This window comes from Sciurus vulgaris, assembly GCF_902686455.1.
Source record: "Sciurus vulgaris genome assembly, chromosome: 19".
In the NCBI taxonomy this organism is placed as follows: domain Eukaryota; kingdom Metazoa; phylum Chordata; class Mammalia; order Rodentia; family Sciuridae; genus Sciurus; species Sciurus vulgaris.
Window position 1 is genome coordinate 5497605 of NC_136480.1, and position 25184 is coordinate 5522788.

At 57.5% G+C, this 25184-nt stretch overlaps 1 protein-coding gene and 1 long non-coding RNA gene across 7 annotated transcripts in view; one reads left to right on the forward strand and one right to left on the reverse strand.

Annotated features, from left to right (window-relative positions):
• The window catches only part of SLC6A6 (solute carrier family 6 member 6), a gene marked incomplete at its 3' end in the record, with an annotated part of 71021 nt that overhangs the window by 40692 nt on the left and 5145 nt on the right, over window positions 1–25184 (forward strand). For all 6 annotated transcript variants that reach the window (XM_079122546.1, XM_079122547.1, XM_079122548.1 and 3 more), the window contains 9 exons: window positions 7206–7338; window positions 10506–10640; window positions 12225–12328; window positions 12464–12588; window positions 16718–16830; window positions 20126–20263; window positions 21834–21936; window positions 22500–22600; window positions 24294–24464. In XM_079122546.1, the coding sequence (XP_078978672.1) occupies window positions 7206–7338; window positions 10506–10640; window positions 12225–12328; window positions 12464–12588; window positions 16718–16830; window positions 20126–20263; window positions 21834–21936; window positions 22500–22600; window positions 24294–24464 (1123 nt within the window). The remainder of the gene's footprint in view (window positions 1–7205; window positions 7339–10505; window positions 10641–12224; window positions 12329–12463; window positions 12589–16717; window positions 16831–20125; window positions 20264–21833; window positions 21937–22499; window positions 22601–24293; window positions 24465–25184) is intronic.
• LOC306650530 lies at window positions 1680–4806 on the reverse strand. The gene is made up of 2 exons (XR_013760949.1): window positions 2228–4806; window positions 1680–2186 (listed from the first exon to the last, which is right to left on the reverse strand). It is a non-coding gene; the product is annotated as an uncharacterized lncRNA (long non-coding RNA).

The window sequence follows — 25184 nt, forward strand, 5'->3', positions numbered from 1 at the left end:
CCCTTTGATCTTGGGCAAGTTACGCTTTCCTCCTTTCTGGGCCTCAGTTTCCTTAACTGTCACATGAGGGGAATGAATCATTCCCACCCCGTGGGATCTCTGTGGAGATTGTTTTCCCAAAGGCAGGTACACATACTTAATATTGTCCAAAAATCATAGTTTTCTTAATGCATTTTAGGAAAAAAAAAATACATTCTCTGTCATTGTACAGAAAAATGCATGTACGAGGCATAAGTAGTTCGACAAAAGGGGAGTGGATAGAGTGGGAAAAATTATGTATCAGTGAGTTTCTGCTGTGTAACGACCATCCCCAGACGTGGTGGATTCAGATTGCCACCATTTATCATGATTCTGCTTATTGGCAATTTGGGCCAAGCCCTTGGGGTCTTGGGCTCCTAGATGTGTGTGCGGACAGTTGTAGGTCCTCAGGGTAGCTCTTGGGGATTGGCTGGTTGTTGACTAGGGTCCCAGGACCGACTAACGCACATGGTGTCATCATCCAGCAGACTTGTCAGAGGCAGCTCAGGAGACAATGGAGGGGCGAGCCTCAGGGCATACGCTCTTTTTAAATCTCCACTTGCATGATTTGTGTTAATGCCCCATGAACCAGAGGAAGCCGAAAGACAGCTCCAGACCAAACAGTTGGGGGAAATAAAGCTGTCTCTGCATGAGAGCAGAGAACTCTGGGCATTTTTGCAGTTAACCACATTGTAGCCAATATCTATTGGGAGTTTTTAAACAATATAGATATCTATTCTCTGTCATTGCACAGAGAAGAGTGCGGATGTGTAACGGAAGTGGTGACTCCAAGGAAAAGGGAGTGGACAGAGCAAAAACTTTGTATCAGTGAGATTGGCTGTGTAACAACCATCCCCAAACTTCTTGAATCCAGGCAGCCACCCTTTACTCAGCTCAAGATTCTGCTACTTGGCAGTTTAGACCAAGTTTATACACAGAAGACAAAACATGAGGAAGGAATAATGAGGAACTGGAGGTTTAGGGAACTCTTGTAAGCTGGTGTGTGGACATCCTAACGGTGCTGGGAGTTTATCCAAAAATAGATTAGTGCCGGGTGTGGTGGCGCATGCCTGTGATCCCAGCTGCTGAGGAGGCTGAGGCAGGAGGCTGTTGAGTTCAAGGCCAGCCTGGGTCACTTAGATCCTGTCTCAAAAATGAAAAGGGCTGGGGACGTAGCTCAGTGAGAGCGCCCCTGGGTTCCATCCTGGGTATGTATAAACAGAATACGTTGGCGCATCACTTAAACTCTGAAGCTTGGGCTCAGCAGGCGGGTGCGGCTGGAGTGACTGAGCTAAGGCCTTGTGTGGAGCTGGGGAGCAGGGGCGAGGGAGGGGTGGCACCCCATTACCGTGGGACGGTGATTCCTGTCCTTTGGGCATGCGCCCTGGGTTTCCGTGGCGTCTACGCTGCTCACAGAAGCCGCTCAGGCCCAGAGCAGAGAGGAGGCAGCTGCCTAGACTGGACCCATCGTGCCGTGGGATTGGGGCTGGGAAGTCCCAGGCGAGGAGTCCTCGGTGCCCCCAGCTGGCGTGTGGCATCCTCATTTGGTAGGTCCTTCTCCTTAGCACTACTTACCAGCCTTTGTTCTTTTCTTTTTTTCTCTCAGGGGTACTAGGGATGGAACCCAGAGGTGCTTCACCACTGAGCCACATCCCTTTTAGATTTTATTTAGAGACAGGGTCTCGCTCAATCGCTGAGGCTGGCCTCCAACTTGTTTGCGATCCTCCTGCCTCAGCCTCCCTGGTCCTTGGAATGACAGGTGTGCGCCACTGGGCCCGGCAGTCATGGGCAGGCCCCCAGGCGGGCTCAAAGGGTAGATGTTTTCCATTCGCAAACAAAGAGGACATTAAAAGCACAGTCATCGCCCCCTCATCTCCCCGCCCTTAGAGAGCTGAGTTTCTGAACAAAGAAATGTTGGCATTTCATTCTTGAACGGGGCCCAAGGCCACAGCCCTGGCCTTTCTGTGCTGTTCTTGGCACAGCCTGACCACACACGCCTGCCCCACCCAGGGCACTGGCACTCGCCAGCCTACTGGGCCTTGTTGCCACCACAGACCTGGGGCCTAGCCTTGGCACCTGGGGTCTAGCCTTGGCACCTGGGGTCTAGCCTTGGCATATGGGGTCTGACCTTGGCACCTGGGGCCTAGCCTTGGCACTTGGGGCCTAACCTTGGCACATGAGGTCTAGCCTTGGCACATGGGGGTCTAACCTTGGCACCTGGGGTCTAGCCTTTGCTTTGCCATCTCTAGCTTGGACAGTCATAACCCCCTCTGTCCTCTGCACCTTGGGAAATCAAAAGGGCTGCCGTCCAGGGCTGCAGAGTGGCCCTGACGGATGGAGCGTCTGCGGGGTCAGACCTCAGAACCTTCCAGATGAGTGCAAAGTGCTATTTATGTAGTGTCCCCCAGGCTGTGTGGTCCTGGGGATGGAACCAGGGCTGCTCCCCTACTGAGCTCCGCCCCCAACCCCTTTTTATTTTTCATTTGGAGACTGGGTCTCCCTAAGTTGCCCAGGCTGGCCTCAAACTTGGGATCCTCCAGCCTCAGCCTCCTGAGTTGTTGGGATGACAGGCGTGCACCCCAGCACCTGGCTCAGAAATCCGTTTTCTGAGTGTCCTGGGAAGACTCGGAGATGGTGTTTGTCTTTGGAAAGTTCTGGGTTCCATCCATACCATCCCAGGTTCCTACAGGAGCCTGCAGGGTTTGCCAGGCCTGGGTCCGAGTGGAGCTTTGTGGAACCCCTGAACAGGGAACATCCTCCTTCCCTGTTACCAATTTTGACTTCGAACATACTGCTGTCCTCTGACGGCTCTTCTCCCCGTCACCTCGCACAGCCAGACAGGAGCACGTGAGCGTTTCAGGACAGGATGCTGAGTGCAGATTCTTCCTTCTGTATCTGCATTTGCCTGGCTGTGTGGTCGCAGCAGCAAATCGCTAACCCCTTCTGGCCTCTTTCCCATGTGCAAGTGGAGGGGCCGTAGGCACTGGGCTTTGAGGGTTGAATAGGTGCTCACAAGGCAGAAAAGGAGAAAAGGCATTCTGAGCAGAAGGGACAGCCCATTGCAGAGACACAGCATCCTGAGAGCGCCTGAGCGTCTGGGAATGGCATTTGGAAGTGACTTTGGCTCATGTGTAGGACGCGTGGGGACATGAAGAGGTGGGGCTGGGACGAGGATTGAGGACTTGCATATTGGGCTGGTGAGTTTGTCCCCTAGCATGAGGAATTGTGGAAAAGAGATGAGAAGGGGAAATCATATACACCAGTGAAAAAGAGGCTGGGATATGTATTGAGCACTGGCTGTATACAGGGCTTTCCACAGAGCTCAGCCTTCCACAGATGTGGGCCCTCTTTGGCATAGAACTTGTATGATCCCCCTTGAGAGTGGCCACCAACCACGCCGGGGTCTCCGTGCAGTGAGGCATGCTGGGATGTTTTACTCCCGGTGAGGTGAGCCCACCCCAGCCAAGTCTCCACTGTTACCTGCGCTAGACACGTAGTAGGTCTCGGCTCCAAGACAATGAGTCACCTTGGGAGCCAAGCCTTAACCCGGCTTCTGGGCAGCGAGGACCCCGTGGCTGACCCCGCCGGCCCTTCCACGCTCTGGGTCTTTCAGAGAACACAGGAGGATAGCTCAGGGTGTTGTCCTTCACCTTGGAGAGGAAGACACAACCGGACGGACCCCCGAGTGTCCGGACGGATGACATCGGGGTAGACACTTTGGCCCCCTAAGTCTCCGCTCCCTCCTGATCGAACAGAGCTAGCGGGGTCCCCAAACCTCCCAGCCTGCCTTGCGTACCACAGAGCTGAGGCGAGTGGTCAGCTCTTTGGAGGAACTTCCACACCCAGACCCATAGCCAAGGTCCCCTGACACGGGGCCTCAACTCCAGCTAAGCTTCACCCCTGTCCTGCCACCGTCATCGTAAGTACTGGACAGTCCTCAGTCACGGTCACTTGTTCTGTGTGTGCTGTCCTGCTCAGGTTACACGCAGCGTCTTCTCTTGGCCTGGGTTCCCCAGGCCCCACCCTCTCTGCAATGCCATATCACCAGTCTCCGCAGGAGCTGTGAGGTGTCCCTTTTCTTTTCTTTGGTCCCAGGATTTGGTCCCAGAGGTGCTTAACCCCTGAGCCACCTCCCCAGCCCTTTTTACGTTTCATTTAGAGACAGGGTCTCACGGAGTTGCTGAGGGTCTTGCTAAGTTGCTGAGGCTGGCCTCCAACTTGCCATCCTCCTGCCTCAGCCTCTGGAGCTGCTGGGATTTCAGGTGCACACCACCATGACCAGAAGATGTCCCCTTTTCCATAGTCTCAGGAGAAGCCACCAGAGTCCCTGAGACAAGCCTGGTCGTGCTGGCTTTCTAATTTAACACTGAGTGGCTCTGTAATGGCCAAAGGCAGCTTCTGGCCAAAGTCAGCACATCCCACATGCCCTGGCTTTCTGAGGTCAGCTCTGTCCCCAGGTCTCCCGCCCCCTCTCCAGTCCTGGGTTCCTGCAGAGCCCCCTGGGAGCCCAGCGCGTATCGTCAGACTTTATGAGAATCAAAGACATGAGTCATGTTGGCCAATGGTCCCCGCTCGGCCCACCTTCCTCTGCGGCTATGGAGGGAGGGGGCGGCCGGAGAGGCCTGAGCGGCCCCCAGCCCGGGGCGGACGAGTCCTTTTATAATTGTGGCCTCTGCCCGTCTCCAGGGGCGAGCCTTGGCCAAGAAAAGGCTGGCCCGGCGTCAAGAGGAAACGATCGGGCCCACGCGGGGCCATTTGACATCCCTGGACGGCAGCAGGCCGCCGACGCGGAGCAGACGGCCGGCCCGTTGCCATCCTGATTGTTCTTTGGACCCCGCCCTGGCGCGAATCATGACTATTCCTGGAGAAGGACGCCATGACTTCTGGGTCTCCTCCCTCTGGACCAGACAGGGCAGGCGGGGCGGCCAAAGGCCTGGCAGCCGAGGACCCGGCCCCTGGGGTACCTGGTCCCTGGGAAAGAGGAACCGGGTGTCCAGGGTGGATTTGTGTTTCTGGGCGATTCCAGGTGACTCGCCGAACCTGTCTGAGCCTCAGTTTTTCCATCAATCGAATGGGGGTAATTGCTTAACTCATGTTCAATTAATTGAGCACCTACTGGCTGATGAACACTGGGGAATGATCGAGAGGTGATTTCTGGATGCCTGGCCTGTTGTCTTGGTGGTAATGGTGGATTGTCCCCACGTTCCTTAAAGCCTTTAGGTCTAAAGGGTGCTTAGGGGACATGGGTGAGCGGCATCTTTTTTTATTATTATTATTTTTGGTCCCAGGGATGGAACCCAGGGGTGCTTAACCACTGAGCCACACCCCAAGCCCTTCTTATATTTTATTTAGAGACAGGGTCTCGCTGAGTTGCTCAGAGCTTTGCTAAGTTGCTGAGGCTGGCCTCCAACTTGCCATCCTCCTGCCTCAGCCTCCCCAGCCGCTGGGATGACAGGCGTGCACCCCCGCGTCCAGTCTGGCAGCTTTAGTTTTGTTCTCAATGTTATGTTGAACAAACACTCCGGGCAGGGCTAGGGGATACTGATGTCACCGGGGCCAGCAAGAAAAAAAGGAAAGCAGCCCCTTTCGGAGACTTGGGGAGTGGGGTCCGTCATGGATTGGCGTGGGCACGTTCTCCCCCCGTTGATTCATACGTCCGTTCTGCGGGAGTCGACTGAGCCCTGCGGTGTGGGGGGTGCCGTGGGAGGTAACGAGGACACAGCAGTGACCCCAAAGCCTTGCCCAGATGCGGCTTGGGAAGAGGGCCTTGGATTTATTCAAAGTCCGTGCGTGGAGGCCTCTCTGGAAATGGGGGACATAAATCAAAAAGGGCCCCAGCCCAGAGGGTATTCTAAGAACTGGAGTCCTGGCCAAGTACGGAGAACTCCACCCACGGCCGAGGGCTTAGAATCTTCTAGAACTTTCTTCCACGCGGCATCCTGCTCTGGAATTCCTCTTCCCATCTTATCCGAGAACACACGGGGACCACGTCACTCCACTCCTGGGGGTGGAGCCTCTGAGTCAGGAGCTGACGGCCTCTAAAAGGAGAAACGGCCTCTTCCAGAAACCGCCAACCCCTAGGGCGAGGGGCCCCGGAGGTCCAGCGGGCGGATAACCTGGGGACAGCCGCAGGCGGGGCTGGTGTCCTGTGCACAGCATGACTCCCCTCGATCACTGTCCCAGCTCTGGGCGCTTGGGGACAATGCGGGCATCAAGTGTCCTGGACGTGGCTGTGGGTCAGGGCTCGGCCGGGGTGCTGTGGTGGCTTCCTGGGCACGGTTATCTCTGAAGCCCTCTCTCTGCCTCTTCCTGGGACCTTCAGGATCCTGGCTCCTGGCATCTCGATGGCCTGGTGGTCACGTTGGTGAGGTGTATGGAGTCGCCTGCTGCACCTCGCCGGTGCTGGGTTCAGGGCTTTGTGTGCACTTGTCACAAGTTTCTGCAGGGAGGGGACAGACGGCAAGAACGCTGTGCCCGCACTAGGGACAGGGTGGATAAACAGGGAGGGAATAAAGGGCACGGTGGAGAAGGACTTGCCCCGTTTTACAGAGGGGAGGCTGGGGTCTGAGGCTTGCCCAATGTCAACAGCCAAACAGTGAAGCTAAGATTATTTTTAAATTTTTATGTTTATTTATTTTTTGGTCCCAGGGTTTGAACCCAGGGGTGCTTCACCATGGAGCCACGTCCTCAACCCTTTTTGTGTTTTATTTAGAGACAGGGTCTCACTGAGTTGCTTAGGGCCCCACCAAGATGCTGAGGCTGGCCTCCAATTTGTGATCCTCCTGCCTCAACCTCCCAAGCCACCGGGATCACAGCATGAACCACTAAGATCAGAACCCAGTGTTCCACCCACAGGCAAGACGCTTAGGGTTTTCCTGCGGTCCTGTAGAAAGAATTCCATACCCATTTTACAGATGAGGAAACTGAGGCTTAGGGCTTTCGTGACCTGCCCAAGGTCAGGCTGGGTTGAACCCGGGTGCGCCTGAGGAGTCTGATTCCACCCACCCCCGTCCCAACCACACACTTTTTGGTTTTGGTGCTGGGTATGGATCCTTTTCTGATCCCTTCCAGGCTTCCCAACAACTCTACCCCAAGACCAGGGGGGATCCCAGGGGTCTGAGAGGTTCAGTGACATGAATCCTGAGTCCTGGCCGGGCCCCGCTGATTCCTGTTCTGTCTGCCCAAAGGCGCAACGTGCTCAGCCTGTCCTCTGGAATCGACGAGCCGGGCGCTCTGAAGTGGGACCTGGCTCTCTGCCTCCTGCTGGTCTGGCTGGTCTGTTTCTTTTGCATCTGGAAGGGTGTCAGGTCCACGGGGAAGGTAAGTCCCATCTGTCCCTCACCTGCCTCAGGGACAGGCTGGCCCTCGGTGGAGAAAGTCTCCCGCGGCCCTGGGCCTTCCCGACCTGGAAGGGAGGAAGCCAGTTTGGCTGCGGGGTGGACCCGTCCTTTGAAAAAAAGAAAAAGAGACAGTCGGGTCTTAGGGTCTGTGCAGTCCCGCCACCTCTGACTCCCAAGTTGGCAGTGGTTTAGGGACCAGCCGGCAAGATCCCTGAACAGGGGATTTCGGTTCTCTAACCAACCAACCCTGGCTGCTTTCCCCTCTCCAGAGGTGAGCAGCAGATTCGGGCGTTAGCAGACGATGCCGTGTTAGCGTTTAATCAATATGGGAGCTGTAAGTAAATTAGCTGGGAAGAGAGGCTGTCCAACAACGTGCCAACCAGGGATTGAACCCAGGGGTGCTTTAACCCTGAGCCATGTCCCCAGCCCTTTTAATATTTTATTTAGAGATACGGTCTCACTGAGTTGCTCAGGGCCTTGCTAAGTTGCTGAGGCTTGTCTCCAACTTGCGATCCTCCTGCCTCAGCCTCCTGAGTAACTGGGATGACGGGGGCACGCTGTTCCTGGCTTCCTTTTTGCTAAATAGCAAAGAGACGGAGATTCTGACAGGTTCAGTGACACATCTGAACTCACCGTCTGACCTCTGAGCTTCAGTTTCCTCCTCCACAAATAAATGTGGAGAGGTTAACGAGCGGTGTGTTACACGCAGCTGGCGCGCAGCCCGTGTGAATGGCTCTCTCCGCTCTGCCTTGGTTTCCTCGTGCAAAAGTGAGCCCAGCCAGAAGGTTCTGTGGAGCTCTTGGTGCTGAGCAAGGCTACAGATATAAACCCTAACTTGTGCACTGTGGGGGGCGGGGGGCTCTACTATATGCCGGTTACTAATGTAGGTCGCAGGGCAGGGGACACGTGGCCCCTTGACAAGCCTGTCAATAGTTCCTGCTGTCTCAGGGCTGACAGCCCCGGAGTCAGACGATAGCAAGATGAACAGGGTGCAAAACAGATGGCAGATGGTGACCAACCGTAGCTACAGGAAAGAACGCAGATCAAGGAGAGGTGTTCAGGTGTCCTCTTAAATAGGGTGACCAGGCAAGGTTGACTTTGAGGCAAAGGTCTGAAGAGAACCTTTGGATACCAGAGGAGAAACACTCGGGGTAGACACAACAACCAGTGCAAAGGCCCTGTGGTGTGTCTGAGCCAGTCTGACGGAGGAGGCCGATGTCCACCAGACGGGACACAGTGACCAACGTCTGAGACCCAGGGCAACATGCAGAACAGAGTCAGTGTCCAGCCAGAAAGTGCCAGGCTGCTGCCGCTGTGGCCGTGTGAAGACGTGACTTAGCAGAGGTCCCCCCGGGCCCCACCCTCATCCACAGCCTCCTTGAGGGTGGGCGTGGTTCCCAGAACAATAGCAGGGCCTGGGTCAGTCCAGAGGGGCCAAGACAAACAGGGAGCTGTGGACTTCCTGGAGGCCGCCTGCCCACCCGCCGGCCATGGCTTCCAGCCCTGGCTGCAGACCAAGTTCACGGCCGCCGCCAGTGGGGGCTGGGCCCACAGGCAGCATACGGGTTTCGTCCTGTCCGCTTCCAGCACCCCACACTCTGCAAGAGCAGGGACATACGTGGCTTGGGCCCTACTGAGTGCATGGCCAGGTTAGGAAGTGGGGGACCCGGGTCCCGAGCAGGACGGCCGAGGTCCGCCTCTCAACCTGGCCATGTGGCAGCAGCCGGGAGCCGCCTGGGCCACCCTCTGCCCTCCCGGTCTCCCCGGGGAATGGGGAAGATTGGTCCCTGTGAGTTTCTAGGGTGTTTGGGCCACAGGGTTTCAGTGCTGAGGGCTCAGAGGCGCCAGGGAGTTACGCCAACAAGAGCGGAAAAGTACCACGTCCTGCCGCAGGTCCTGCCGGGCCAGCGCCAGAGACCCACTGGTGGCGTCTGGCACCAGCTTCTCCCTGGAGGATCCCCGGGGAGTCACGGAAATGTTGAAAGGTGGCTCTCAGGAGCTCATTGTCAGGGTGAAATCTGCAAAACAAGGTGGCTGTCTTCACGGGCACTGAAGTGGTGTCACCCGGCTGGGCGGTGGGAACAGTGTGTTTTTTTTTGGGGGGGATGGATAGCAGCAACACCCCTGCCCCCCAAGATACAGGGACCCTGGAAATAGTTGGCCTGGATCAAATCCCACCACCTCCAAAGCGGGGCAGAGTAGCTCACATCTGGAATCCCGGGGGCTTGGGAGGCTGAGGCAGGAGGATGGCAAGTTGGAGGCCAGCCTCAGCAATTTAGTGAGACCTCGTCTCAACAGAAAGGGAGCAGATTTGGCTCCTGGGTTCAGTCCCCAGCACTGGGGGTTAACAGAGAAAAGAGATAGTTCCGCCCCGGACACCTCCTCACTTGGGAACCCAGGAGGGTGACTTCGCCTCTCTGCTCCCATTTTCTCATCCAGAAAATGCCGGTAATAAGGTCCCCAGCTCTGCCCCCGTGCTCTGAGAATTAAATGAGTTCCTAGGCAGAAAGCATTGCGCACACAGCAAACACTCCACACCAGGGAGAGAGATCGCCCCGCACCACTGGCTCTGGGCACAGCCTGGCTGCTTTGAAGTGGGAACCCCCTGGGGACCCCCGGAGAGCCGTCGGCTGCTATTGTTCCCCAGCTGGGGTGTGGCCCACACAGGGGGCTCCCAGAGGTGGGAACTGGCCAGGGGCGCCTGCCCGCCTGTCCACAGGAAGGGAGGGGACAGCCCGGTTTACTTTCTTTACTTTTTTACCTCTCCTGTGACTTCCTGACATGCCCTCGCCCTCCGTTCTTGGAGAGTCATGAGGATTTTCAGCCTCAAAGAAAAGAAATAAGGGGGGGAGGGGCTGAGGCCTAGAGGAGGACCCTGCTTTTGGGGGGGGTGGCAAAGCTGGCACTGGGGACTGAACCCAGGGGGGCTTCACCCCGAGCCACACCCCCAGCCTGTTTTATGTTTTACTGAGAGACAGGGTCTCGCTGAGTTGCTCAGGGCCTCGCTAAGTGGCTGAGGCTGGCCTCCCACTTGCCATCCTCCTGCCTCAGCCTCCCGAGCTGGTGGGATAAAGGGCCTGCGCCACTGCGCCTGCGGGAGGCTGGAGGTGAACAGCAGCAGCTGAGTGCCCTCTGTCCCCCTCGCAGGTGGTCTACTTCACGGCGACTTTCCCATTCGCCATGCTCTTGGTGCTGCTGATCCGTGGGCTGACGCTGCCCGGCGCAGGCGCGGGCATCAAGTTCTACCTGTACCCCGACATCACCCGCCTGGAGGACCCGCAGGTAACGCAGGGCGGGGACAGGCCGGCCATCCTCCCGCCTGGGGGGATCTTTCCCGGGCGGCGGCGCTCCTGGAGGCACACATCTGGCAGGGTCCCCAGCCCCTGGCGCTTTTCCACGCGCTGGCGGCGGGGCCGCTGCGCCCAGGGTGCACAGCTTCTCCAGCTGCGGGCGCCTGTTGCGGTCAGGGACTCCTGAGGCGGCCAGTTCTAGAGTCTGCCTTAGGCCCTGGGCCAGGTAAGGGACAGATTTTCTTAGCAGCAAGTCCCCGAGCCTCGGAGTTAATGGCTTCTTGGGAGGTGGAGGGACGGACTCGGAGTGCGCGCCCGGAGTACCCAGCCGGTGACCTCAGGGAGAGGGAGACCTCGTGGGCTCATCGGAGGACCTTTGGTTGGCAGCTCTCGGCTTGCCGGTTGCCTTCCCAGGGGCCAGTCCTTGTCCTCAGCTCTGGGAGGGACGTAGGAGGGAGGCGGGGAGTTGGCCACTTTCCGAGGACAGCTGAGGAGGTAGCTTTGCAGTCATGGGGAGATGCTTGCTGAAGGTTCTGGAAATCTGCTTTGCCTGCGTAATCCATTAATGATTACAGTAACCACGAGAGCAGCCTGCACGCAGGTTCGCCCTGCACCCAGCGCTGGGCACAATCTTTTTTTCTTTTTCTTTTTTTGTACCGGGAATTGAACCCGGAGGTGCTTAACCCCTGAGCCACATCCCCAGCCCCTTTTATGTTTTATGTAGAGACAGGATCTTGCTGAATTGCTGAGAACCTTACTAAGTGGCTGAGGCTGGCTTCCACCTTGCGATCCTCTTGCCTCAGCCTCCCAAGTCTCTGGGATGACAGGCATGCGCCACCGTGCCCAGCTAGATCTTTATCTTTAGACCTTAAAAAGTAGCTCCGTGGCATAGGACTGTGGAGCCCATCTTACAGATATGAAACTGAGGTTCTGGGAATGATATGTATTTGCCCAGGATCACTATAGAGCCAGAATCCAGAGCCATCCGTCTCAAAGCCCAGTTTGCAGCCTGGTGTGGTAATGCATGCTTCACTCCTGGTGACTTGGGAGAAGGGAAAAAATGTTCATTTCCACCCCTGAGGTAGGGACAGGGGGGCAGTGGGGAAACTGGCTCATCTGTTGAGTATCCGTGTTTTTAGCTTTTGTGGGGTGCGGGCTGTGGTGGGGATGGAACCCAGAGTCTCACCTCTGCTAAGCAAGGGCTGTACCCCTGACTACATCCCCAGCAACCCTGACTTAGCTATTTTGTTTGTTTATTTTTTTGGTACCAGGGATTGAACCCAGGGGTGCTATAATCTCTGAGCCACATCCCCAGCCCTTTTTATTTTTTTAAAAATTTTGAGACTGCATCTCACGAAGTTGCTGAGGCTGACCTCCAACCTGCAATCCTCCTGCCTCAGCCTCCCCAGTCTCTGGGATGACAGACATGTGCCACCACGCCAGACTTCATCTGTATATCTCAAGGTCCTCTCCTGGGGTCATCTCCCTGTGGCTAGGCACCTGTGCCTCCTCCTCCCGCTAGTGGATGACTGACAGCCCCTTCTCTCTCTCCCCGCCCCCTCCCCTCCCCTCCCAGGTGTGGATTGACGCTGGGACTCAAATATTCTTCTCCTATGCCATCTGCCTGGGGGCTATGACGTCACTGGGGAGCTACAACAAGTACAAATACAACTCGTACAGGCAAGTGTCGCGCCGGCGGGCCTGGTGGACGATAGAAATGATGATGTTTAAAGAAAAAAAAAAAAAGAGAGAAGTAGGAAGCCCAGCTTCCATGTGTCGTGAATTAACTTGCTCCCTGACATATGTGTAACTTAGGGACTGTATGCTGCTGGGATGCCTGAACAGTGGTACCAGTTTTGTGTCTGGCTTCGCAATTTTTTCCATCCTGGGCTTCATGGCACAAGAGCAAGGGGTGGACATTGCTGATGTGGCTGAGTCAGGTACGGTAGAATCGGTGGCAGTGGTGGTGGGCACTGCCACCTAGTGTGTGAGCCGAGTACTGCAGGCATGAAGCCAGACCCCCAGGGGGATGGGGGGGGAATGAGCCTGGTTTCTAAAATAGACCTCCCCCCCCACCAAGAAGCTCCCCCGACTCTCACGGAGCACAGAAGCTGCGTTTTAAAGGTGGTCGTTGCAATTGGCCCGCGGGGCGGCAGACACTCGGTGGGGAGGCGGTCCCGTCGGGAAATGCGTGGCTACGTAATGATTGGTGTGTCTTTACAACCCCTTCCCAGCCGACGCCCGGTTTCGGGACAGAAACCACCCCGTTGGTTTGGCAGCTTTGCATCGCCACCTCCCCCGCCCCCTGAGCCTTGGTGCTGGTGTTTGGCACTTTGCTCTCAGTGCGCATGCGCTCCCTCCGGGCGGGCCCGTCCATTCATTCATTCATTCATTCATTCCAGGGACGCCCCGCCCCCCTGGCCTGGGGGCAGGGACAGAGGGGGCGCCAGGCTGCCCTCCCAGGCGGTGACAGGTGCAGCCTGGGGCTAGGTCCTGAGGGCACTGTCACGCCTCCTCGGGTCTCGTGGAGACAAGTCTCCCCAGGGATGGACTCCTGAGCCCTCCTGTGGTCTGGGACCTCGGGAACCTGGGTCCCTGCAGCTCCAGCAAAGCCGCTTCTGGACCCTGAGGAGGCTGGAATTTTAGAACCTGCACCCAGCATCTCAGGGACCTGGGTGCCAGGACTTGGGTTGAGGCTTTAAAATGAGAGCAGCTTAGGGGGCAGGCTCTCGGGACCCCCAGTCTTCCTTCCTGGATTCCGGGTCCTTCTCCGGGCCTGCACCCCCAGTTCACCCAGAGGGTCGGTGTCCGCCGTCTGGAACGTTTGGTGGTGTCCACACCCTGACACCCCCGCCTGACTTCCCGATCTCTCTCTCAACCCCTCGGGGGTCACCTGGACCCAGGGGAGGGTCCTGGCTGAGGTTCCTTCTGACCAGGGCCAGGCACATGGGGACCCTGATGTTCTCCGGGCCTTGACCTTAACCTCCTCCTTGTATTTGAATGCCAGACCTGTGGTCCCAGGACCCTGGCAGTAGGAGACCAGCAGGGACGTTGGCATTGAGCATCCGGGTATTTCAGGCACGGAGGCCAATGGCCTGAAAGTCTTGTTTGGGTGGGTCAGGGCCAGAGCAGGGTCCACTCCTGGACGATCCCTCTGCCCTGTCCCTCTTCTGGCTTCCCACCCAGCCTGGGACATAACGTGACAACCTCTGGGCCCTTCAGGTGTGACATTTGCCTGGTCTTCTCTGACCTCCCGCGCCCCTGTCCCCTGCCGAGTCCCATCCTTGAACCCCACTCCCCCCAGTGCCGCGGAACCACCTTGGTAATCCACACCCGGGCCCCCACTTTTCCCTCCTTCCCTCCAAATTAGACCTTCGGGCGCCCGAGAGCCCCCAGGGGGCAGGCCAGAGACTGAGGCCTCAGAAACTTATTCCAGAACTCTCCGTACCCATTTGATAGTGTGGAGGGGGCCCCAGGACAATGCAGGAGCCCCGTCCCCCACCCCAGATGCTGGGGCTCCCAAACGAATGCCCACTGATCGGAAGTGGTCAAGAGCAGGCGTTGAACTTGGCGGGGGGAAGACCCAGCTCAGTCGTGTTGATCAGAACTTTCTCTGTGGACACGGAGGGGCTTGGGCGCCGGTCTCTGTGGGCAGCCGGAGTTGTTTCTGACTCTCCAACCCCTCTGAGGACCTTGTCCTTTATTCCCCACGGGATGGCGAACAGCCGGCACCTCTAGAGTGATCATCTCTCTAATAAGCTTTTGACAAGCACCATATTGAGCCCAGAGTGTCTGGGTGAGAGGATTAAGTAGCTGATGGGCACGGGAGGCCCGGCCCGGCCATTCCCCACTAGCGGAGGGGCCTGGGGAGCAGCTTCCCCTCTTGCCAAGTTCACCGTCACCTTTTAGAGAAAGACGCTCAGCCCCTCTCCCAGAGGCTGGCTTGAGAAAGGCAGAATTCAAACACAGAAACAGAGAAAACGGAGAATCTTTACATCTGTCTGGCAGTTGACTGGACCTGAGTCCTCAATGGCTTTTTTTTTTTTTTTTTTTTTTTTTGGTACCAGGGATTGAACCTAGGGGTGCTTACCCACTAAGCCACATCCCCAGCCCCTTTTTTATATTTTATTTAGAGACAGGGTCTCGCTGAGTTGCGTAGGGCCTCACTAAATGGTTGAGGCTGGCCTCCAACTTGCGAGCCTCCTGCCTCAGCCTCCCCAGCCCCTGGGACAACAGGCGTGCGCCACTGCACCCCGCCCGATTCCTCACTCTTGATGTCTATCCGTCAGGACCACTGCTGTAGAATGGGGGGACCAGAGTCCTCCCCTGTTCTGGCCTAGGTGGACATGGCTGCAGATTTTGATTTCGACTTTGACCTACTGATTCTACAGTTGACGCAGAGGTGGGGAGTAAGTGGATTGTTCTGAATCCATTTCTCATCTCTCACACTCGGGTCCACTCAGACTGCCTTTGGACTTAGCAAGAGCCCCGCCGAGTCCACTTAGGGCATCTCTGTGGCTCCCAAGCACTTGTCAAGGTCAAGGTCATTGTTTGGGGTGGGGTTTCTCGGACTGAGTGGACTCTGCCTTCTAAAGAGACCCGCCTTCCTCTGCCACCTTTGGGGTTGTTAACACTATAATGGGGATTTCCTTTTTTTTTGTTGTTGTTGTTTTCTTTTTGGTACCAGGGATTAAACTCAGGGGCACTCGACCACTGAGCCATGTCCCCGGCCCTATTTTGTATTTTATTTAGAGACAGGATCTCACAGAGTTGCTGAGCAACTCACTTTTGCTGAGGCTGGCCTCCAACTTACGATCCTCCTGCCTCAGTCTCCCGAGCCGCCGGGATTCCAGGCGCACGCCACCGTACCCGGCTCATCCTGGGGATTTCTGGTTCCCAATTTCCTGCAAGATTGATTTGTTTTTGTGGGGTCTTCCTCCCACCCCCTATTCTTCAACCATTCATTTGGTTTCTGATGTTTGCTTTTAAAAAATATTCCTCGCCTCCTGCCGTCGGCTCTTTGGGCTCCTTGATTTTTGCTTGTCGTTTAGGTGGGTTTGGTTTTAGTTGTCCACGTTGTGCCTGGTTCTCGACCCTGCTTCTTCTGAGGAGCCTACAGGTGTCACTGAAGGGTGACTCTTCCCCCCCCCCCCCCCAGCAGCTGCTTTAGGGCTTTTGGAGGGAAGAGGAGGTGACGCTTCTGTTTCTAGAATAATCACAGCGAGGGGCTGTCCCGGGGCCGAGGTTCTGCAGCCGGTTCTGGAGACCAAGCCTCCCTTCCGGGGGGAGGAGACGGTCTCTGCCTCTGAGCATCTGCACAGACGCCCCAGGGGTGACCTGCACCCTCACTTGTAGTGGGGGGCACTCCGAGGCCCTCGCGGGGCCTGGGGAGACGCAGACTCTGGTCCACTCGGGCAGCCTTTGGGCTTGGCGAGAGCCCCGAGCCCTCTTAGAGAATTTTCTGGCATCTCTGCGGCCACCCAGCGCTTGCCAAGGCTACCAAGCCCCGGAATGAGGACCTGGACGCGGCCCGGGGCCCCCAGGGTGGCCCAGCCTCCCCCTGCAGCCTGCGCGCGTCCTGAGAGGTCAGAGCGGGTGACAGACGTGTCACCCTGGAAGATGCCCCGGCTGGGCCTTGTCTGTTGGGTCTCCTCCTCCTCCTGTCCGCTCATGCTGCGAGTCCGCCCTGAACCAGGCAGGGCCCTTCTCTCTGGAGGCCAGAAGCCTCTCCCCGGTTCTGTGTGGACCAGGGCGACTCTTCCTGAGTCCCTGGGGCTCGGTCCCGGGTCCCCCAACCCCCAGCAGCCGGGCCCAGCCTGCGAGGAGGCCGCTCTGGCTGCGTAGGTGACAGATGCTAAGCTGAGGCCCCTCCTGAGCCCTGGCCGCGACCCCCCAAGGCGAGACGGACCTGGTCTCTCTCCCCAGGTGACAGTTCGCCCCGGCTCCTCCCTGTGGCTTGGGTTTGGGAGCCCCACCTCAGACCCGAGAGTCTTGGCGGTGAGGCCCGGGGTCCCCAGCGGCCTGGTCACTGACGCGTCCCCTCCTTCTGCCCCTCCCTCTTCCTTCTAGGTCCGGGCCTGGCGTTCATCGCTTACCCCAAGGCCGTGACGATGATGCCGCTCCCCACCTTCTGGTCCATTCTCTTCTTCATTATGCTTCTCTTGCTCGGACTGGATAGTCAGGTACGTGCGCAGCGCCAGCCCCGGTGGGGACCCTGGCTCTGGGAACAAGGCGGGAGGGCGTCAGGTCCCTTCCTGCCTTCAGATCATACTTCCACTTGGTTCCAGCCAGCGAGGGGTTCCCTCAGGACCCCAGGAAAGTTCTCAGGCCGCGAGCCAGGCTCGGCGACACACGCCCATCTTCCCAGGGCCTTGGGAGGCCGAGGCAGAAGGATCGCAAGTTGGAGGCCAGCCTCAGTCACTTAGCGAGGCCCTGAGCAACTTAGCGAGACCGTCAAGCCATACACGAGGCATAAAAGACCCAGAAAAGTCATGATGTGGCCCGAGCAGGTGACAAGGAAGCGCTTGGTCTCTGCCACAGGCCTCAAGTGTGGCTGGGAACAGCCAGACAGTTAGTGTTTGGTGCTTCTGGGGACTCCTGTGCTTCAGGCAGGGAAGCCCGTTCAAAGCCACCCTCCGGCCGTGCCAGCTTCCCTCCCCCAAAGCAGGGCTGTCTCCGAAGTTCCTTCTGCAGGTTTTGCAGTGCTGGGGATGAACCCAGGGCCTCACCCATGCCAGGCGTCCAGTCCACCACCCACTTACGCCCAGTCCCACTTTCCTGCTCTCCTAAACCCCACATCCTATCCATCGGGGCTGCGTCCAAGGGCAGGTCAGGGTTAGGGTGGGTCAGTGAGAGCCAGGAGCTGCTGGTGCGTCCGGCTTTAAAGGAGCACTGCTAAACCGAGCACATGTCCTCCACTCTGACCCTCGGTCTCTTCATCCTGGTTAAAGGGCATTGCGATGTCTTCCTTGATGGCCGTGAAGCCCTGGGGCACAGTGCCAGGCAGGAGCACTAAGCAGCCATTGTGAGGGTGGTTCACTTGGTTCTTGGGCCCCTTTCCATGAAAATAGATGTATTTTTGAGGCCCTCACTGGCTACATTGGCACACGCCTGTCGTCCCAGCTACTCGGGAGGCTGAGGCAGGAGGATAGAAAATTCGAGGCCAGCCTCAGCCGTTTAGTGAGACCCTGTTTCAAAATGAAAACTGGAAGGGGTTGGGGATGTAGCTCTGTTGTATGGGGTGCCTGAGTCTCATTCCCAGGACGGCAAACAAACAGGAACAAAACACTCCAGGACTCTCTTCGAGGTCAGGACAGGAGAGCCCCGTGTAGCTCAGTCTCTGCATGGACCCCAACCTTCAAAGGCGGTGGCCAGGGTGGCTCCCTGGGGCTCAGAGCCGGGAAGGAGGCAGGTCCTAGAAGAGAGAGGTCGAGAAACAGCAGAGCCGGGCGAGGCAGTTTGGGAGGCTGAGGCAGGAGGATTGCAAGTTGCAGGCCAGCCTCAGCAAAAGCGAGGCCCTAAGCAACTCGAGAGACCCTGTCTCTCAATAAGACAGAAAAATGGCTGGGAATGTGGCTCAGGGGTCGAGTGCCAAGTAAAATAAAATTAAACCACAGCAGAGGTTCTGGCAGAAAGGGGACCTGGATTAGCAGAGAAGACGGGATGAGGACATTCGGGAGCCCCCAAGCAAAACGCTGGCTCGGTCACTGATACTCGAGCCATGTGACTGGCAGGAGGACTCGGTCGATCATTCTGGGTTCATGAGCTCCGTCTTCGGAGGCCCCAGGCAAATAGCTTCTAGAACTTCTTCCAGAGGCCTGCGCCAACGCAGAGTTAATGAGCAACCAGTCCTGGCTTCCCACGGCCACCGGCTTCGGAAGCTGCTCCCCGGGCGAGCGGAGGTGGTTAGTCATCAGACCTTCTCCCTGGGAGACCCGGGGCCCCGTGGGGGACGCCACCTCCCAGCCAGGCCCCGGCTCCTGGGACGACCCTGAGGGTCTCAGGCAGCTGTCAAAGCCGGCCTCGCGGAGGGCTGCCACTCCTGAGCCTGTCCCTGCAGAGCGGGGCCCTCTAGTGTCACCCAAACAAAGGGGACAGGTGCTATTCAGCCCTGGGGAGCGGGCCTCTGAGGTCACGAGACCCGTCCCTCTCTACGCGTCAGGTCACGGGAGCTTGGGGACGTGGGGAAGCTTTTGTAGATGCAGCAATGTCAGCCCCGTGATGGGCTCAGAGCACCCTCAGGGCAAGTGTCACCCTTGCCAGGTTTTTTTTGGTCCCAGGGATGGACCCCAGGGGTGCTTACCCACTGAGCCACCTCCCCAGCCCTTTTTATATTTTATTTAGAGACAGGGTCTCACTGAGTTGCTCAGGGACTCGCTGAGTGGCGGAGGCTAGCCTCCACCTTGTGAGCCTCCTGCTTCAGCCTCCCAAGCCGCGGGATGGCAGGCGGGCGCCACCACACCGGGCTCCTTTTGTGAGTCTCCTGGTTTCCACTTCTCTCACCCTGGCGGCTCGGGGCCCCTTTGGCCCTTTCCCCGCACACAACGGGGAGCTTCTCCTCTTTCCAGTGTCCCTCCTTGAGCCTCCTGTGGTGCTCTCAGCCCAGGAGGTGTTTGGATCTGACTTGGGGGAACAGCAGGGACACGTCCTTCCCCAAAGCCTCTTCCCGGGTCGCACACGTGGGTTGAGGTTTTTAGCTTCTCCACTCGAAGGGATCAAATCGGCTTGGAGGGTGTGCTGGGCAGGGCCGTTGGGGTGTGGCCATCCAAGTTTCAATGCTTCTGCGGGCCTTTGAACCCCCCAGTGGCACTTCCGGGACCTTAGACCTTGCCCCAGGACACTTGAGGCTGAAGACAGACGAGAGGAAGTGCCTCTGCCTGGGGGAGTAGGAGCAGAAATCTGGAAACCATCATTTGGGCAATGGTCAGATCAATGATGATGTATGTCCAGAAGGTGGAGTTTGATGCCGCCCTTTGACAAACGAGGCAGATCCTGTGTCACGGTCTCCAAAGAGAAATCGTTCAGCACAAAGATGGAGAGATTGCCCATCATTCCAGAAGGTTCCCCGTGGAGGGGCCTTTTCAAATCACCTTTGCTACCTTTGGAAGCCTAGGGATGGATTTCTGGTCTCATGTTGCAAAGATTAAAAAGGATTTAAATAGATCACCCTGTGGATCCGGCCGGCATTGCCGACCGACCATTCTGCCAGCGGGGACCCTGGGGACATGGAGGCCCTGATGTGCCCACTCGGGCCACGTGTTGGCTGAGCGGCTGGGCATTCGAGCCCGACTCTGCCTTCGGAGGGGACGGAGACCGAGGGAGGTTGTCACGGCAACACGCGCCCGAGCGCCGGGGCTTTCCAGAGCCGCCAGGGTGCCGAGGGGAGGCGCCAGGGCTGCAGGGGCCCCAGGAGGCAGGTGGACGGTCCCCCGCTGCCCCTCGGTGGCCCCTGGCCCTCACAGCTCTTTCTCCCCCTAGTTTGTTGAAGTCGAAGGACAGATCACGTCCTTGGTTGATCTTTACCCGTCCTTCCTAAGGAAGGGTCATCGCCGGGAAGTCTTCATCGCCATCGTGTGTGGCATCAGCTACCTGCTGGGGCTGACGATGGTGACGGAGGTAGGTGACAACGAGGTGACAGGGTGACAACGGGGATGACGATGGTGACAATGAGGATGACGATGGTGACACATGAGTGACAGGGTGATGGGGTGATGAAGGTAGATGACAATGTGATGGAGGTAGGTGACATAGCGGTGACAGGTGACTGGGGGTAGGTGACATGTGGGTGACGATGGTGACATAGGTGACATGAGGGTGATGGGGTGATGGAGGTAGGTGACAAGGTGACAGTGGTGACAGGTGACAATGACAGGGACCTGGCGACACAGGCGCTGTCCCACACCGTGCACGAGGCGCCTCCCCTTACCGGGCGTCCTTGGCCAGGTCGGAGCCCCGCCTCCTGGTCAGGGCCACCGTATGGCCGCGGCTGGGCGAGGACGGGAGGGGCTCAGCCCCGTGCAGAGCGCGTCCGCCCAGGCCCGGAGCTGCCCCGGGCAGCGGGCGCTAAGGCCCTGCGGTCGGCGGCTCCTGTGACCGCTTCAGTTTCAGCGACCTGGCATTTTCTTACTAGTTGCCACGGCAACGCTGTGACCATCCCCTGGCCTGGGCGGGGAGCGTCCGCCGCCATCCCTCTGAACCACAGCTCTGCTCCGCCTTGACTTGGGTCGTGGCCCTCCTCAGCCCAGAGGGGAGGCGGACGCCCTCGAGGGCCATGCTGACCTCGGGGGAGATGGCTCCCACGGGCGGAGGCTGGGGACCTGTGGGCTTCTGGTTGACCGGGTGCTTACACTGTCCAGAGAGTGGGCAGGGCCGGGGGGTGGTTTAAAATGGGTTGAAGGGGTGGTACAGCCTGTGTCATCCAGCAACTCGGGAGGCTGAGGCAGGAGGATCGCAAGTTGGAGGCCAGACTCTGCAACTTAGCCAGACCCTGCCTCTAAATAAAATATCAAAAGGGCTGGGGATGCGGCTCGGTGGTGAAGCAGCCCAGTACCAAAACAAAACAAGAGCACCCAAGAGCGGACGGGGGCAGGTGTGTGACCAGGCCTTGGCGTGTCTAGCAAGAGGGAAGCCAGATATGATAACGTGCTGAGAGCAGGAGCCCAGACTCACCCGGGCAGGCCCTCTGCATCCCTCCTCAGCCACCGTGTCCTCCCGCAAAGGGTCGCATCTAACCCTTACCCTCAGATCCACTTCCGGCTTCCATTTTTTTCCTACCAGAAGTAAAACGCTTTCTCTGGGGGTCCCTGGGGGGCGAATCCCCTTCAACTCAGCTCCCAGACCACACCCTGAGCGGCGGGGTATGGCTGGCGTCTTCCCTGCGAGTGGTACTTGGTTTGGAAGCCGATGGCGGGGGACCCATTGTCTTGCTAAGATAACGTATGCTCGCTTTCCATCCCTGGGGGACAGGGGTGTGTGGTAAACAAGTTTCCAACTTCAGACGTGAGACCGAACGTCTTTTTATACACATGTATCTGGTCATCCTGTTACCCATTTTTTTCTTTGGGGTTTTTTTTTTTTTTAACTATTATTATTGATTTGCCAGAACTCTTTGCATAGGAAGGGAATTAGAAGCCACCTAAGAAACCAACCTTCTGTGTGTTTTTTCTTTTTCTTTTCCCCGCTGCAGGGTGGCATGTATGTGTTTCAACTCTTTGACTACTATGCAGCTAGCGGAGTATGCCTTTTGTGGGTTGCATTCTTTGAATGTTTTGTTATTGCCTGGATATATGGTGAGTATAGTTTTTTTTTTTTTTTTTTGCATAGACTCTCCTAAGTTTCTCCTTTGGACCTCTGTACATTGAAGCTTTAGGAGCAGTGAAATTACCAGAAAGGCCACCTCCACCTAGATTGTCCTCAAGAGTGGTCCTTCCTCTGGGCACCTGATAACAGTTATCCCCATAATGGTACAGAGAATCCCAGAGCTAAGGGCTCCAGTGGCGGATGTCTGTGTTGACAGATACGCTACCTTCGTGTAAGGGTCTGTGATGGAGGACTGGCTCTGGGGTCTAGAAATGGTCCATTTTGACCTCCTTGACCTTCAGTGGGCAACGCTAGGATATGGGGTCTGTTTAAGGTCACCAGTAAAGTTGAATATCAGATAATCGCAGATAAACATTTGCCGTGCTTGGTGTGGAGATGTAAAGGCCCAGACTGGAGTCCAGAGACCCCCCTCATGGCCCTTGACCCTCCCCCCGCCCCTGCCGTGGCATCCCTAGGACAGAGCCTGGGCACCAGCAGGTCTCGCCACCGTCACTATCCTGTGTCACCCAGTGTCCGCTGCTGTCTTCCGCAGGTGGTGATAACTTTTATGATGGTATTGAGGACATGATCGGCTATCGGCCTGGGCCCTGGATGAAGTACAGCTGGGCTGTCATTACCCCCGTCCTCTGCGTTGTGAGTAGAGTCTGGCCTCGGCTCTGGGGAGAAGCTCTTGGTCTCTGGGCCCTGATATTGTCTTTCCTTCGGCTCTGCCAGTGAGAGTCAGGGAAGGCTGCTCTAGAGGTTTCCTTGAGATGGGTTTTGAAGGATGAATAGGAGTTCATCAGGCAGAGGCACCAGCCTGTGTTCTGACGGAGTAGGGTGCAGCCAGGGTGTGCTGAGGGGCCTGGGGGATCCACACTGGATCCATAGCCCTCCCTCAGACTCTTCCAGAGCTCGCCAGCTCCGTGATGTTCATGTCACGCCAGCTATCCAGTGTCCATGGACATTGGGAACACAGCGTTTCCACGGTGGACTGAGAATGGTGACTTAGAGGAGGTCCAAACAGAAGGATGTTCTGGGCTCTCCCAAGGACGAGGGAACTTCAGAGCCCCCAGGACCAAGGGGCAGTAGGGAGCGGCCTTGGCCTTCCCATGGCCGCCATCTTGATTTGGCCTTGGCCTTCCCATGGCCGCCATCTTGAATTGGCCTTGGCCTCCCATGGCCGCCATCTTGAATTGGCCTTGGCCTTCCCATGGCCGCCATCTTGAATTGGCCTTGGCTCATTCCCATGAGGTCCGCATCAGGAGCCTCTGCCCAGCAGGTGGGAATCCTCTACAGCAAAGGCTGCTTACCTGTCCCTGTGTGACATCGACTGTGACCTGGGGGACTGACTGCCGGGGAGACGCCATTTCCTCGGCCATTCTAGGCTCTCTCCACATGGACCTCAAAGGGCACCAAGGCGCTGAGGGCCACACTGGGCCAGCACTGCTGTTGGTTTGTTGTGTGACCTCAAGCAAGTCAGGTCCCCCTCTGGGCCTCAGTTTCCCCACCTCTGAGACGAGGAGGCTCTGAAGTGGTTGCTGACGACTTCAGACTGTTACCATGATTATTTAACATAATGAGGTCCCCCCACCCCAATCTTATTTTCCCCCACAAAGATAAGTCCCCATAGCAGCCATTGACCCCAACCACTGAGCTGACCCCCAGCAGAGAGGCGTCCAGTGGGCTCAGGTCCACGCTCTGTCCTCACTCAATGCTTATTGATGGCTCACCACTCTGACCCTCAATTTCTTTTTGTTTTGCTACTGGGGATTGAACCCCGGGTGTCATGCACCTGCTGTGTGCTCCTGGAGCTGTATCAGGCGTTAAGGAAATGGGGAGGGGGGTTCTGGGGTTCACAGTCTGTCTGGAAAAAACCATGTTGAAGAAGAGGGATTGGATCCCGGAACTTTCTGGAAGGAGGAATCTGGGTGGGCAAGTGAGCTGGGCAAGTGAGCCGGGCAAGTGAGCCGGGAACATGGGAGCTGAAGTAGAGGGAGGGGGAAAGGGGCGGGGGAACAGCATGTGCAAAGGTCCTGGGGCAAGTGTATAAAGAGCTGGACGGGATCGGGGTGGCTAGACATTGGGAGGCGGCAGGTGAGGGGAGAAGGGGGTCCAGATGGAGGACCCCAGGCTGGGTCACGAAGGCACCCGGCTTTGAGCAGGCCACTTGCTCGGATTTGCACAGGAAGGAGATTCTTAAGGCAGCCAAGAAACGTACAGGCTTTTGCCCCCTCAGAGAGAGACTGTCCCCTCGGCTTGAGGCCTGTCCTGGTCCCAGAAGCCCCCCACCCCCAGCCTCTCTGAGGCCTGGGACCGCCCTCTGACGGCCCACATCTCTCCGCAGGGATGTTTTATCTTCTCTCTCGCCAAGTATGTCCCCCTGACCTACAATAAAGTCTACGTGTACCCAGACTGGGCCATCGGGCTGGGCTGGGGCCTGGCCCTGTCCTCCATGATGTGCATCCCTCTGGTCATCCTCATCCGCCTCTGCCAGACGGAGGGGCCGTTCCGCGTGGTGAGTGCTGGCGGGGAAGAGGCGGGAGGCCAAGGCTGGAGGCTGGCTGTTTGCTGTGTGATCTTGGGCAGACGATTGCCCTCTCTGAGTCCTAGACCCTTCGCCAGATGGGGAGGGTTATGCTGGCCGACAGGAGAGTGCATTGTGGGAAAACAGGGACAGAGCCCTGTTCCTGAGGGAGAAGGCCTTGGGGTGACATTCAGAGCAGCCTGTGGGCCAGGGAGGAATGTTCCAGAATGTGAGAATCCAGGGTGTGCCTGGTGGGGGGCAGTGGAGAGGGGACCCTGGCTTTATGGGAGGGACCTGTGGGGCCGAGTTGCTGGACTGGAGGCAGAATTTCCTGGAGGAAGCAGCCAAGATCCCCCCACACCCTCCCTTACCCGAGTCAGATCTAGGCTCAGCCTCAGGATCTGAGGCTCCGTCTGGCACCGGAGGCCCCAGAAGCCTCTTCTGCCAAAGTCACGGCGCGGTGGGTCGCAGACTCTGTGCCTGCCCGACTCCCCTGGGGGCCCCCTTCCTTCCCCAGCCTCCACCAGAAATCCCTCCAACAATACTGGAGGCTGGGGCCTGGCACAGGCCGGGGCCCTTTCCAAGAAATTCTTTTCTCAGAATCTCCTTTCACCTCTGGGCTTGGGAGGCCTCCAAGACGGCGCTGTTTTGTTCTGGGCTGTTTTGAATTGTTATTCTCTTTTCAAAATCTGGAGCCAGGATGTCCTGGGG